The 12,500-nt window shown below is 45.4% G+C and overlaps 1 protein-coding gene across 3 annotated transcripts in view; it reads right to left on the reverse strand.

Annotated features, from left to right (window-relative positions):
* Nucleotides 1–1,137: 1,137 nt before the first annotated feature.
* Nucleotides 1,138–12,500, reverse strand: part of tenm4 (teneurin transmembrane protein 4) — a 359,210-nt gene continuing 347,847 nt past the window's right edge. For all 3 annotated transcript variants that reach the window (XM_063204786.1, XM_063204785.1, XM_063204784.1), the window contains one exon: nucleotides 1,138–4,115. In XM_063204786.1, coding sequence (XP_063060856.1) covers nucleotides 3,360–4,115 — 756 coding nt within the window. In that variant the 3' untranslated portion in view covers nucleotides 1,138–3,359. The remainder of the gene's footprint in view (nucleotides 4,116–12,500) is intronic.

Raw genomic sequence — 12,500 nt, forward strand, 5'->3', positions numbered from 1 at the left:
CTAACCCACTAAAATGAAATACAAAAATTACACTCCAGAGTGCAGCTTTTTGACAAAAAAAGTTTTGTTTCTATCAGTCTGTAGAGCATGTACCACAGGTATAAGTACGAATAATGTGTTCAAAGGTCTGGTGACTTTGATTAACTTGTTATGTAAAGGAATTCAAAATCGTAAAGAAAAAAATTGTAAACACAAAATATCCTTTATTTTATTATTTTTTAAACCTAAAGACTACACAGGGTCACTGTTGTAGGTCTAAAAGGTATCTACATTTGCATTTTATTTACAGCTTACGTTTGTTGTCAATGTCTTATGTACATGGTCCAGGAGAAGCTTTTTAAAAACACAGTGCTGAGAACAAAACAAAAATGAAATGAACAAAAAAGTATATAAACAAATAAGATGAATCCAAATTAAACAAATAAAAATTACAGCCTCACAAAGCAGTTTTTCTCAGTGCAATATTTTTTTCCACAATGCAGTTTTCCTTCATTCAAAAGTATGTTCTCGTTTTTTTAAATACAGCAAGAATGCCTGACAAGAGTATATCACTGTATTTGACAACAGCTAAAAAGGAAACTCAAAACAAAATACAAATAAAAAAACAAAACAAATTTTGTACAGATTTTAGACACTTGGTTGAGTTGTTCCGTTCCCATCCCCCAACCAGGCAATTTGATGAGTGCAGAAAGAAAATACCATCAGTCTTCTTCGACGATGGATTATTTTCCACCACAAACCATTGCATGAAGTGGTGCAACTGAGAATACACCATGTTGCGTCATTTAACACATTTCAAAGCTTAGCCTAGGTACACTCTCAGTCGGTAGTTTTTTTTTCTTTCAGTGATGTGGACGTTGATACATCACCTTTCTTGCTGTGGGAAACAAATTATTTTTCAGCAACCACTCATCACAGTTACCTTTTCAGGTTGACAAAACAGGAACATTGCATTGTGCATGGATTTGTGTGTGTGTGTGTGTGTGTGTGTGTGTGTGTGTGTGTGTGTGTGTGTGTGTGTGTGTGTGTGTGTGTGTGTGTGTGTGTGTGTGTGTGTGTGTGTGTGTGTGTGTGTGTGTGTCTGTGTGTGCGTGCGTGCGTGTGTGTGTGTGTGTGTGTGTGTGTGTGTGTGTGTGTGTGGTTCATTCTGTGGTCAGACTCTCAATAGTTCACCTCAGAAATTGATTCAAAAGTCTTTTATGCTCATTTCTAGGGTTTAGTGTTAAAACTTTCAGAAACACTATCCACCTCAGGTTCAATGGAGAGGAAGGGCAGATTCCAGGGGAGATCATTATTTTATACATCAGTGATTCTCCATCATATTCGATTTGTTTTGAAGCATTAACCATGCTTTGATTAACCACTGACTTTTATTTTTCATAAAAGCGCAACCTTGCTTTTCAAACAAACGGGAAAAACAAATACTGCAGTCTGTAGGGAGCCAAGGGCATTAAAAAATGGATTTAAAAACAGCGGTCCAGTAAAAAAACAGTAAATGAAGCCTTCAACTAATGTCACCTTTCCAAACATATCTATAATTTATTCCATGTACTTCAACACCCTTTAGCATTGTTCAAGTACAACAAGTAGCAATGAGAGGGACAACAGTTCACATTTCGGAGTTCACATTGTTATACTGGTACTTCATATAGCTATATATAAAATAATTGATGGTGTTTTAAAACAATTTGAGTAAAATACCTTCCATTCTTTAATACAGAAAACATTGTTCCACAATTATCTCCTTTATAGGTTTGGATCTTTTTTTTCCTTCTTAGTTCAATTAACTCTTTAGTGCCCATGAGCACACAGTTGATTGAGATGCATTCTCTCTGAAAATCCAGTCTAAATGTACATCAATAGGCAAACTGAGAAATACAAATAAAATGCTATTAATCAAATCATGGGGTCTTTCTTGTTCTCTGTTTGCAGCACACCATAGGCCACAGAAATCAGACGAAAACGATGGGAGCAGGGCCGGTGACAGATTTTGGTGGGCCCAGGACAACATCATCTGAAAGGGCGCACCACCCAATACATACAATGTAATGAGAAGCCAATTCTGGGCACCCTGTCCCCCCAGGCCCAGAACAACTGACCCTTTTGTCCCCCGCCGGCTTTCCTGGATAGGAGTAAGACAATGTACTGTAGGCATGTCACCAAAAGTAAGTGAACCTGAACGGAAGGCAGGTCTGAACCAAAAGCCCTTTGGATTTCTGACAAGGGCACAGAGACCACAAGATGAATACAAAGTAGTTGTTGTTGTGTTTTTTTTCTTCTTTGAAAAAAAAAAAAAGAAATATTAATATATGACACCACATTATTGTCACAAACGTGGACTTGAGTTCAGTTAGAGCCTTGACTTGTTTGGGCTGTGGGGACAGCAGACATCGCAGTTCTTGCTTCATGATTTCTCCTCTCCTTTCTCTTCTTTAAAATAGGGTCAGTTTGTCAAGGGGGCTTTTTCCTTCAAGTACAAAACAATAGCAAAAACAAAAAAGAACAAAAAGTGAAAAAACACAAACCAAAAACAAATAAAACAGTTTGACAGAGAAATGTCTCTCCTTGGCTGAGGTGCAAAAGGAAGGCAGAAACGGAGGGGACAAGTGAGCGAGTGAGTACATTGGCGAGGGGATCCATCTGTTTGTTTAACTGTGATGGGCCAGGCTGAGTTGGACTGAACCGAATCAGGCTGAACCAAGCCTGACGACGAAGGCAGGCATCAGTCAGCAAGCCAGCCAACCAGCCACAGCCACCCCACTTGCTCCTCCCCTCCTACTCAACAGAACCATCAGAACAGGGACGCCGCTACGGTAACGAGCCAGCAGGACACCTCAAGCACAGGGTGGACGTATTGGGACGTCCTCTAGCAGCCACACTTGAAGGACAATAAGGACCGGAAGAGAGCCCAAAGAATCAATGGAGTCAAACAAAAAAAAGCAAAACACGTAATACAAACCATACAATGCAAGGGCACTACTGTGACAGAAGAGCACGCAAAGCTCTTAAAATGCAATCGATGCAACTTTGTTGTTTTGTTTCCAAATAACAAAATAACATTAAAATACAAGTTGTAGGACACATGAGAATAAGACACAAACATTAAGTGGTCAATGTTTAAAAAACAACACAAAATGAAACAGAACGCAAAAAAAACATCCGTCTTTGGCAAGAAGTCCCTATACGACGACAATGCTGTCCGTGTGTGCGTGTCAAGTCCAGTCCATCTCCAGCCTGGAGGCGAGAGGAAGAGGATGAACAGGAGGAGGAGTAAGAGGAGGAGGAGCAGGAGGAGGAGGAGGCGGAGGAGAGCGAGTAAGAAGAGGAAGGTGAGAGGGATCACGGTCGCCGTGTTCATGTCACCTTCCCATCTCACTCTGTCGCATGAAATAGATGTTGCTGGGACTGTCTGCCAGCTCGGGGTACTGGTCCGCGGACGCCACGTAGTACCCATCGTACCCGGGCACGCGCCCGCTGTTCAGTAGCTGCTGCCGCTCCCCGCCCGTCCACGCCCGCGAGCCGTCCTCGCCATTGCGCAGTCTCTGCCGCTCGCGCACCCACGCGCCCGCCACGGCGCGCTGCCGTGCCATCTCCAGCACCCGCGCCCTCTCCTCGTCCGCCGTGCTCCCGTAGCGCACGCACAGCTTCAGCGCACCGTGCTGCAACGTGACGTCTGTGAGCCTTCGCGTGCGCCCGCCCAGCACGGCGTTGACCTGCGACACCGTCACGTTGGTGCCCGACTCCAGCGCGCGGCGGCCGGCCGTCATCCCTAGCAATGCCAGGTCGCCCTCGGCCACGCCGCCCTTCACGAAGTGGTGCGTGTCCACGCCATCCACGGTGTAGCGCAGCTCTTGCAGGTAGGCGCTGCCGTCCAACACGGCGGCTAGCCGCCGGCCGTCTTCGCTGGCCAGACTGATGATGTCGGCGTGCACGCGGCCCTCTCGCACCGCCATCTTGAAGCCGCGACCAAACATGGAGGGCGTGGAGGCGAAGGAGGCAGAGCCTGGGGCCTGCGCACAACCCGCGCTTGCCGCGCCGTATATCTGGCCAAAGCGCTCCAGACGCACAAAGGACTTGAGCTGCCGCTGCACCTCGCACTGCACGCCCAGCAGGGACTGCAATAGAAACACACACAGACAGACAGAAATACTTAGTTACCCACAATGCAATGCAACACACTGCAGGACCAGAGAGGGCACATTAGTGATGCCGCAGATACAATAAGCAGATTGACGCACGACACATTTCTAACCAGAATGCACAATTTTTCACAATGTGATGCAGTGATTTGCACTGATTTGATTAATTTTTGTGGCATGGAGAACTTGGTGAAAAATGCTCAGTTACACACAATGTAATGCAACATACTGCACTCTCAGCAGGCACTGCAATATAATAAAGTGCAAACAGTTCAACAACAGCATCCAGTTACCCATGCTGCAATTAAACGCACACTGATAAATAGGCATGGCAACACAAAGACACACTGGGAAAAGCACTGAATTACTCAGTGCAAGAAATCACACACTAAATTATGTCCCTCAAGAAGCACACATCACACTACTGCAAACGATGGCACACTAACGCACACACCCATGCACGCACCAACACAGAAATACACACACATACAACGTGTACCAACATATGCCACTTAACAAACACACAACAAAACACTCGCTACCCACACATGCAGATTTCACATAGAGACACACAGACAGAGATAAGTGGAGAGGAGGAGGAGTGAAAAAAAAACAAAAAACAAATTAAGGGGTAGGTGAAAACAACAGGAAGCACAGGTATAATAAAACAGGCAAATAAGCTTTGCGCTCACACAACCTAGATACTATGTATCTGTCCCTATCAAATAAACTAAACTAAACTAAACTAAACTAAACTAAACTAAACTAAACTAAACTAAACTAAACTAGAGACCGCCTGGGGGTCCTCTCTATCCTCAAGCACTCCAGCACTGCGGCCTTCCATTTCCTGGCTGTAAGCTGTGCTTCCTGACGGCTTCAGCAGGAGTAAGGGTGTGTAATGTGTGTGTAATATGTGTAATGTGTGTGTGTGTGTGTGTGTGTGTGTGTGTGTGTGTGTGTGTGTGTGTGTGTGTGTGTGTGTGTGTGTGTGTGTGTGTGTGTGTGTGTGTGTGTGTGTGTGTGGCTAGGGAGGGGAGTCACAGCAGGGTAACTGTCTCTTTCTCTCCTTCTCTCTCCTGAAAGTGAGAATCACGCTGGTTCATTATCACTTCAAACATTTTCTCTCCCTTGGCAGCGGCATAACCCATTCTTTTTAATGTTTAAGGTGGATAACTCAAATCACCAGCATCACAACATTTGAAAAAAAAAAAAACAATTAAATTTAAGCAGGGACATTTCCCCCCCACCGAAATCATGCATCAAGGGCTCTTTATACAGCCTTGTGAAGTTTTTAGAATTAGTTCTCATCAAAAGGAAAAAAAACCCACCTTATCAAAATTCTATCCCCAAGTGTACCGTTCACAAACACAAAATGGTGACACTCACACATTCCTTTCATATTAAAACAAGCGTTTTGATCTCACGCTTCAGGGAATGAGAAGGCAGTGTTGGTTTAAATACAGTCCATCCACCTCGCTACTTAACCAATCCACCCTTGCTACTTATTCCACCCTTGCCAAGTTGCTACATTGCCCCACACCTCTTCTTTCTCTGCTGCTTTTTTCCCTCTGATACCCCTTGTGTACGATATAGTAAACTAGACAAACCAGCAAAAAATATTCTTGTTTTGACATTTAGTCTGGCTCTCAAGACTATGATGTCTCCACAATGCTGCACTTTTTCCTCAGACATTCCTATTTTCCCCCTCCAAACCTCTCATTTCTCCGATGCCCACACCCCTCTTTTGTCTATGCCAGGGGTTCCCAAAGGTGGGGTTGCAGGTTAACCATTTTAAGAAAATGTACTATTATGACATCACGTTGGGGGTTCTGCAGGCTCATAGGAGTCAATGTAGAACCTTAGAATCCTGGGGAAGTTCCCCCAACGTGATGTCATACCTGCAACCCCACCATGACTAGGCTCCTCATATAGCCTGCCGGTAGATTCCAGCCAAGGGTCCCTTACATGGGTCATACCACACTATTTTTCTGTGCATCCCCTTTCCCAACCATAGTCTATGTCTGTGTGTGAGCCTCTCTGGGATATATAAAATAAGGATAATAGCAGAAATGTTCAGAGATTACATGTTGTAATGATTATACTGTATGATGTAATGCAGTTCTTAACCAATGAGCATTTTGTTAAGCTTTTTTGGTTTATTTTACAGTGTACATTAGTTATTCAGTTCCCTCCCGGCCCGCCAGGGGTCCCCGACCCCCACTTTGAAAACCACTGGTTTGACACATGCATCTTACATGGTGCAAACATCTGCATCTCAGACTGTGACATACAATTTCAGTCCCCTACCGAGTACCCCTTACTACCACGCCCAGAGTTTGGCCTCTGCTACACTGAGTGTAGCCCCCCTTTAATTCCCATTTTCCCCAAACCTTCTCTGGTAAACTTTCTCTTCTGATGCCCTCATCCCTCTGTCCTATTTTCTTCCTCCTCTCTTCCTACCCTCCATTTCTCTGATCTGCCCCTTCTGCCTACTGCAACATGCCCCTAACATACTCCTACTATAAACATAGTAGAACCATCTGTGGCATCCTTGCTGCATCTCAGGCTCTGACATTTCCAAACATGAAAAACAAGAGTCACACGAGCCAAGATACTTCTCCAGGGGAGGACAAGACACACAGACACAGACACAGACACAGACACAGACACAGACACAGACACACACACACACACACACACACACACACACACACACACACACACACACACACCCCTAATGCCACATGACAGGAGCCTGCACCCCTCTTCTCCTCTCTCTCTCTCTCTCCATTTGAGCATCTTCTTCTTTTCCTACTTTTCTCTTCTATCACTCCATACATCCCTCCTCCCATTTCAACCACAGACCCCCTGAGAGGAGAGAGAGAGAGGGGAGAGAGTGAGTGAGAGAGAGTGTGTGAGAGAGAGAGAGAATAAAAAAAGAAAGAAAAAAGAAAGAGACAGATGGTTTGAGAGACTCAGGCAGATAAATGGACATTGCTTCTATGGATGAGAAACCAGAATACACGCACACGTACGCACGCACGCACTTTTGCAAAAGGCATAATGCTGAGGTTGAGTTACAGTGTCCCCATGGCAGAAGCCCAAAGCCCTAAGACTATGCCCTAAGCAGAGAGCAGAGGGACGGAATGCAGGGCGGAGAAAATAAAAAGAATAAAGAAAGATAAAAGAGAAACAAACAATACCAATACAATAACAAAAGGAGAGATGAAGCTCAGACATACAAACAAACAAGCTATCCAAACCATTCCTCTAGCGATAGTCTCCTCTTCTCACCTCCCCCCCCCTCACACACTTCTATCCTCTTTCCTTCACCTTCTTGTCCTTCTCTCTCTCTCTCTCTCTCTCTCTCTCTCTCTCTCTCTCTCTCTCTCTCTCTCTCTCTCTCTCCCCCTCTACCCCTCTCTCTCAAACGCATGCACGCAGCCCCCACCCCTCCCCTGCCCCTGCCATTTCAGCACCTCTCTCCATTTCACACTCCCTTCCCTCCTCTGCCTACAGCTCCCTCCAGGGACGGCTTTGCAGTGAGCGGCATCACCTGTGGGTGTAGCTGTTCACCCTTGTTGTTCCTGCCTGTCCCCCTTCCTGTTGTTCAACACTCTGCCCGCCAGGGGAGGCTCCAGGAGGGGCTCCCACTCCTAAACAGGCCCCCAGAGGGAAGAGGGGTAGCCAGGGGAGTGGTGTTGGGTTAGTGGGGGTAAAGTGGTGGTGTTGTTGATTGGTGGTGGAGGCTCTACACATTACACTGCTGCTTCTACAACTGCTGCAAAGTTTGTTTACAGGCAATGTCCCACTAACCACAAGCCAGCATCCCCAGAGGCTTTGGGGGTTTGTAGTGGGATGGGATGTGTGTGTGTGTGTGTGTGTGTGTGTGTGTGTGTGTGTGTGTGTGTGTGTGTGTGTGTGTGTGTGTGTGTGTGTGTGTGTGTGTGTGTGTGTGTGTGTGTGTGTGTGTGTGTGTGTGTGTGTGTGTGTGTGTGTTTACAACTTGATCTATAGCCAGAGCCACTCTGCCACTCATCCATTAAAGAGCCAGAGGACAGAACGAGTCATATCGACCTGTGACGCAAATCGGGTGATTGTATGTGTGTGTGTGTTTACACCTATTAGTATCTCTCTCTCTCTCTCTCTCTCTCTCTCTCTCTCTCTCTCTCTCTCTCTCTCTCTCTCTCTCTCTCTCTCTCTCTCTCTCTCTCTCTCTCTCTCTGTTTGTGTGTGTGTGTGTGTGTGTGTGTGTGTGTGTGTGTGTGTGTGTGTGTGTGTGTGTGTGTGTGTGTGTGTGTGTGTGTGTGTGTGTGTGTGTGTGTGCGCGCGCGTGCATCTGCCTGTGTAGTGGTCAAGCCAGGGCTTCTGCAGGGCATGTCTGTCTGGCACGCTCCACACCCCTGCTTTTAGCCGGCTATTAAAAGCTCATCTGCAGCTGTGAACAGCACAGCGAGGCTGGGCCAGGCCGACCAGGCAGACCCATCAGGGCCAAACAACAAGACAACCAGACAACCCAAGTATCTTCACACTACGGCCCCTAGCACTGTAACTGTGAATATGCATGCATATATTAGCATGCAATGTGTGTAGGACAGAATGTAGGTCTATGTGCAGTACTTTGTACATACACGCCTGATCCTCTCTAAGTTGCTATGACTATGTGTGCTGTGACTATGTGTGTTAATTGTAGCCTATGGTCTAATGTCTGTTGTTATGCTGCTCTGCGTGCATACTGTGTGTTGACAAGTGCTGTACCCACCCCTTATACCACTCACTGCTCTATCACAAAGTGAACACCAATACACAGTATGCCGTCTAGACAACATGGCTGATGGCGAAAATCTGTTAGGGCAGACTGAGGTTGAAAGTTCTTTACCTGCTTCTAGCATTCCCACTCTCACCATCACTACATAATTTACTGCTCTTTGTGTGTCTCCTATTTGTGTGTGTGTGTGTGTGTGTGTGTGTGTGTGTGTGTGTGTGTGTGTGTGTGTGTGTGTGTGTGTGTGTGTGTGTGTGTGTGTGTGTGTGTGTGTGTGTGTGTCTCCTCTGTACATGTAGTGTGTGTGTGTGTGTGTGTGTGTGTGTGTGTGTGTGTGTGTGTGTGTGTGTGTGTGTGTGTGTGTGTGTGTGTGTGTGTGTGTGTGTGTGTGTGTGTTTGTGTGAGTCTCTCTATCGCCTCATCGGTTGCCCTGAGCAGAGTTTAACTCGCCTGGGGCATGAAAGAGAGGCCCTGTAGCTTGAAATTAAAATGAAAACATAACAACATGAGGACATAATGCAATATTATTTAGGAAGCAAACTTAATTGGAGTTAGGAACGAATGTGTTTATGAGTGGGCGGGTTGTTTGTTTGACTTTTAACAATCACTAGGGTCAGACATTTGAGTTCTATTATGTGATGTGAAGATGCAACAGCTGGGTCTCCAGATGAAATTACAAAAAAAAAGTTGACACACAAACCCTCCAACAGCCCGAATGAATTAGAGATGCCACATCTCTTTCAGGCAATCCCCTGTCAGGGTATTTACGTTTTTATTTCTAGCAAGGCAGGCAGGCAGGCCCTTGAGCCTGTTTAGATTCCAGGGAAAATGCATTAGAATATTTCTCGCAGGGTAAAAATCTGTGAGCTAATCCACAAACACAGAGTTGTTGACACAGAAAGGGAGAAAACTACGACAGTGTTTTAAAGAACCTCCTTAGCTCTGGGCAATCTCTGACTTCCCCTGTTCTGTTCTTTTTTCCTCTTTTTGGGCTCTCATTGCCGTTTGTATTATTGGATAGGGCAGTTTGAGAGGAGACAGGAAAGCAATGGGAGAGAAAGGGAAGATCGGGAAACAACCTCCAGGCGGAATCAAACCCAGGTCTCCGGTGAATCAATCAGTGCCCTAACCGTATGAGCCATGGCTGGGCACCCCCTGTTCAGTTCTTAACTGAAATGACAACATGTCTCCTTCCACCCTTACTGCTCATTGTGAAATAACATTTTATAGAACAAAGAATTCTTTAACAGGGGAACAGCAAGTTAAGTTAAATCAAGTTAAATCAATTCAAATTGAATAAAAAAGGAAATATGCGTACTTATCCATCGGCTTTGAAAAAACATCCCTCCCAAATCAACCAATTTTTTCCATCCATATTTTTGAGAAGCATTTTTAACTTCCTCTGTGCAGTATAACTGACTGCTTTGCCAGGACCCAAGGCAAGGCAAGGCAAGTTTATTTATATAGCGCATTTCATACACAGGTGCAACTCAATGTGCTTCACAAAGTTAACAAATGTAAATGAAAGGAAACAGGGAAGAAAGAAGGAAATGAATTAGAGTCAAAAAGCATTTAAAAACATTAAGAATAAAATAAAATAAAAGACCCAGGACAAAGTAATCTGGAAGGGTCCCCTACCCAATGTAATCAGGACCCAGTTGTGGGGGGACAACTCACCCCTTTGTCTCCTTTCGGCTTCCCTCTCTCTGTGCCAAAAAAATCTCCCAAGCATTTTTGGCTTAAACTGTCCCCTCATACGGTCCAAGTCATTTTCGTATTATACTGTATCCTACTCGACTCAGTCCACTGTTTACATCGAAGATGGACCAGTGGTCCAGATGACCAGTCCAGCCCTTCTGCCTGGAGTCTGAGCTTCATTACTACAATGCAGTGGCCCCAATCTCCACTCTCTACACTATGTTTTATTATGGCTTGCTCCAGAAGAGGCCTGTAAATGCCATGTAATCATATTTCCTGAAAAGGGCCATTTAGTAGGCAATTAAAATCATTTAGCTCTCGTCGTAAAAGACCAGATCACAGGGGCAAAGATTAGCTGCAGGGGCATGTAGAGTCATATTTTCAAATATGGTACTGTATGTGGAGTTTAGGTGATGGTTACTGTTACATAGATCAAAAGTCTCTCTCTCTCTCTCTCTCTCTCTCTCTCTCTCTCTCTCTCTCTCTCTCTCTCTCTCTCTCTCTCTCTCTCTCTCTCTCTCTCTCTCTCTCGCTCTCTCGCTCTCATTTTCATTTCATTCCCTTTCTTTTTCTCCCTGGCAGTCCGTTCTTCAAACTTCTGATGGAATATACATGTGCATGGTGGCCTAACGGTGCACGTTGCAGGTTTGTTACAGTGCTTTCTGGGCACAGGAGGAGAAATGGAAAGGAAAGGGAAGGGAGAGGGCCCCCTGATTGAAATGGAAATAGAAATGGAGGGAGGAGGAAGGCTGTCTGAATAGGTATAAAGCTGTTTTGAGTTCTCCTTCTGGCTCCACTGAGAAAGGAGAGAGAGAGAGAGAGAGAGAGAGAGAGAGAGAGAGAGAGAGAGAGAGAGAGAGAGAGAGAGAGAGAGAGAGAGAGAGAGAGAGAGAGAGAGAGAGAGAGCATAGAGAGAGCATAGAGAGAGCAAAGAGATGAGATGAGATGAGATGAGGGTTGGAGGGAGGTGGAGGAGCAGCAGCAAAAAGAAAAGCAAGAGAGAGAAGAGTATCTGCCAAATGCCAACTCCAGAACTCAGAGTCCATTCCCCCAGAGACGGGCACACACGCCATCCCAGCGGAAGACTGCTTTGGGAGGGGAGGCATCCCTGTGTGTGTGTGTGTGTGTGTGTGTGTGTGTGTGTGTGTGAGTCTGTGTCTGTGTCTGTGTCTGTGTCTGTGTCTGTGTCTGTCGTGTGCCCATTCCTTTCACGTCTGAGTTTCGCTTCTTAGGAGGGCGAACAACATAATGAGGGTCAGGCAAACTCCTCTCCTCTCCTCTCCTCTCCTCTCCTCTCCTCTCCTCTCCTCTAACTTTCCTCACCTCTACTCTTTTGGTGGTGAGCTACTGAAGAATATGATCTGCTGTGAAATGGAAAGCAACGGCCGCTGATATGAAAACGCCAGGCCCTGTCTTGAACTCTTCACTTGGCACGCCCACTGATAAAAGGAGAGGCAGACAGTGTAGCGAAGCACCACCCTGCTCAGATCAGCTCAGCTTGGTTCTCACTTCTTGAGGCTGGCGTCTCTTTTATTTCGATATACTGGCATTTTTTTTTGCAAGTCCTTGAATGTACTTTTGTTACCATGTTAGTGTTCTATCGATCTAATCATGTTCAGTGGTACAAATGAATGCAACACTATCATGCAGGCATCATAAAGCAATGGCTCCTTATCTTATTTGAAATGTCAGTCTCTGTTTGGCACAGCACACACCCACTGATGAAGGGAGTGGCAGACAGACAAGCATCACAGTCTGACATGGCATCTCTTTTTTAGTTCGATACTTTCCCATTTGTCTATTTCTATGCAAGTCCTTAAATGCATTTTTGTTACCATGTTAGTCCTAGCATACCTGCCTGATTTGGTTCGAAATGACTGTAACAAGATTTACTATCA

Source organism: Engraulis encrasicolus, chromosome 8, assembly GCF_034702125.1.
Source record: "Engraulis encrasicolus isolate BLACKSEA-1 chromosome 8, IST_EnEncr_1.0, whole genome shotgun sequence".
In the NCBI taxonomy this organism is placed as follows: Eukaryota; Metazoa; Chordata; class Actinopteri; order Clupeiformes; family Engraulidae; genus Engraulis; species Engraulis encrasicolus.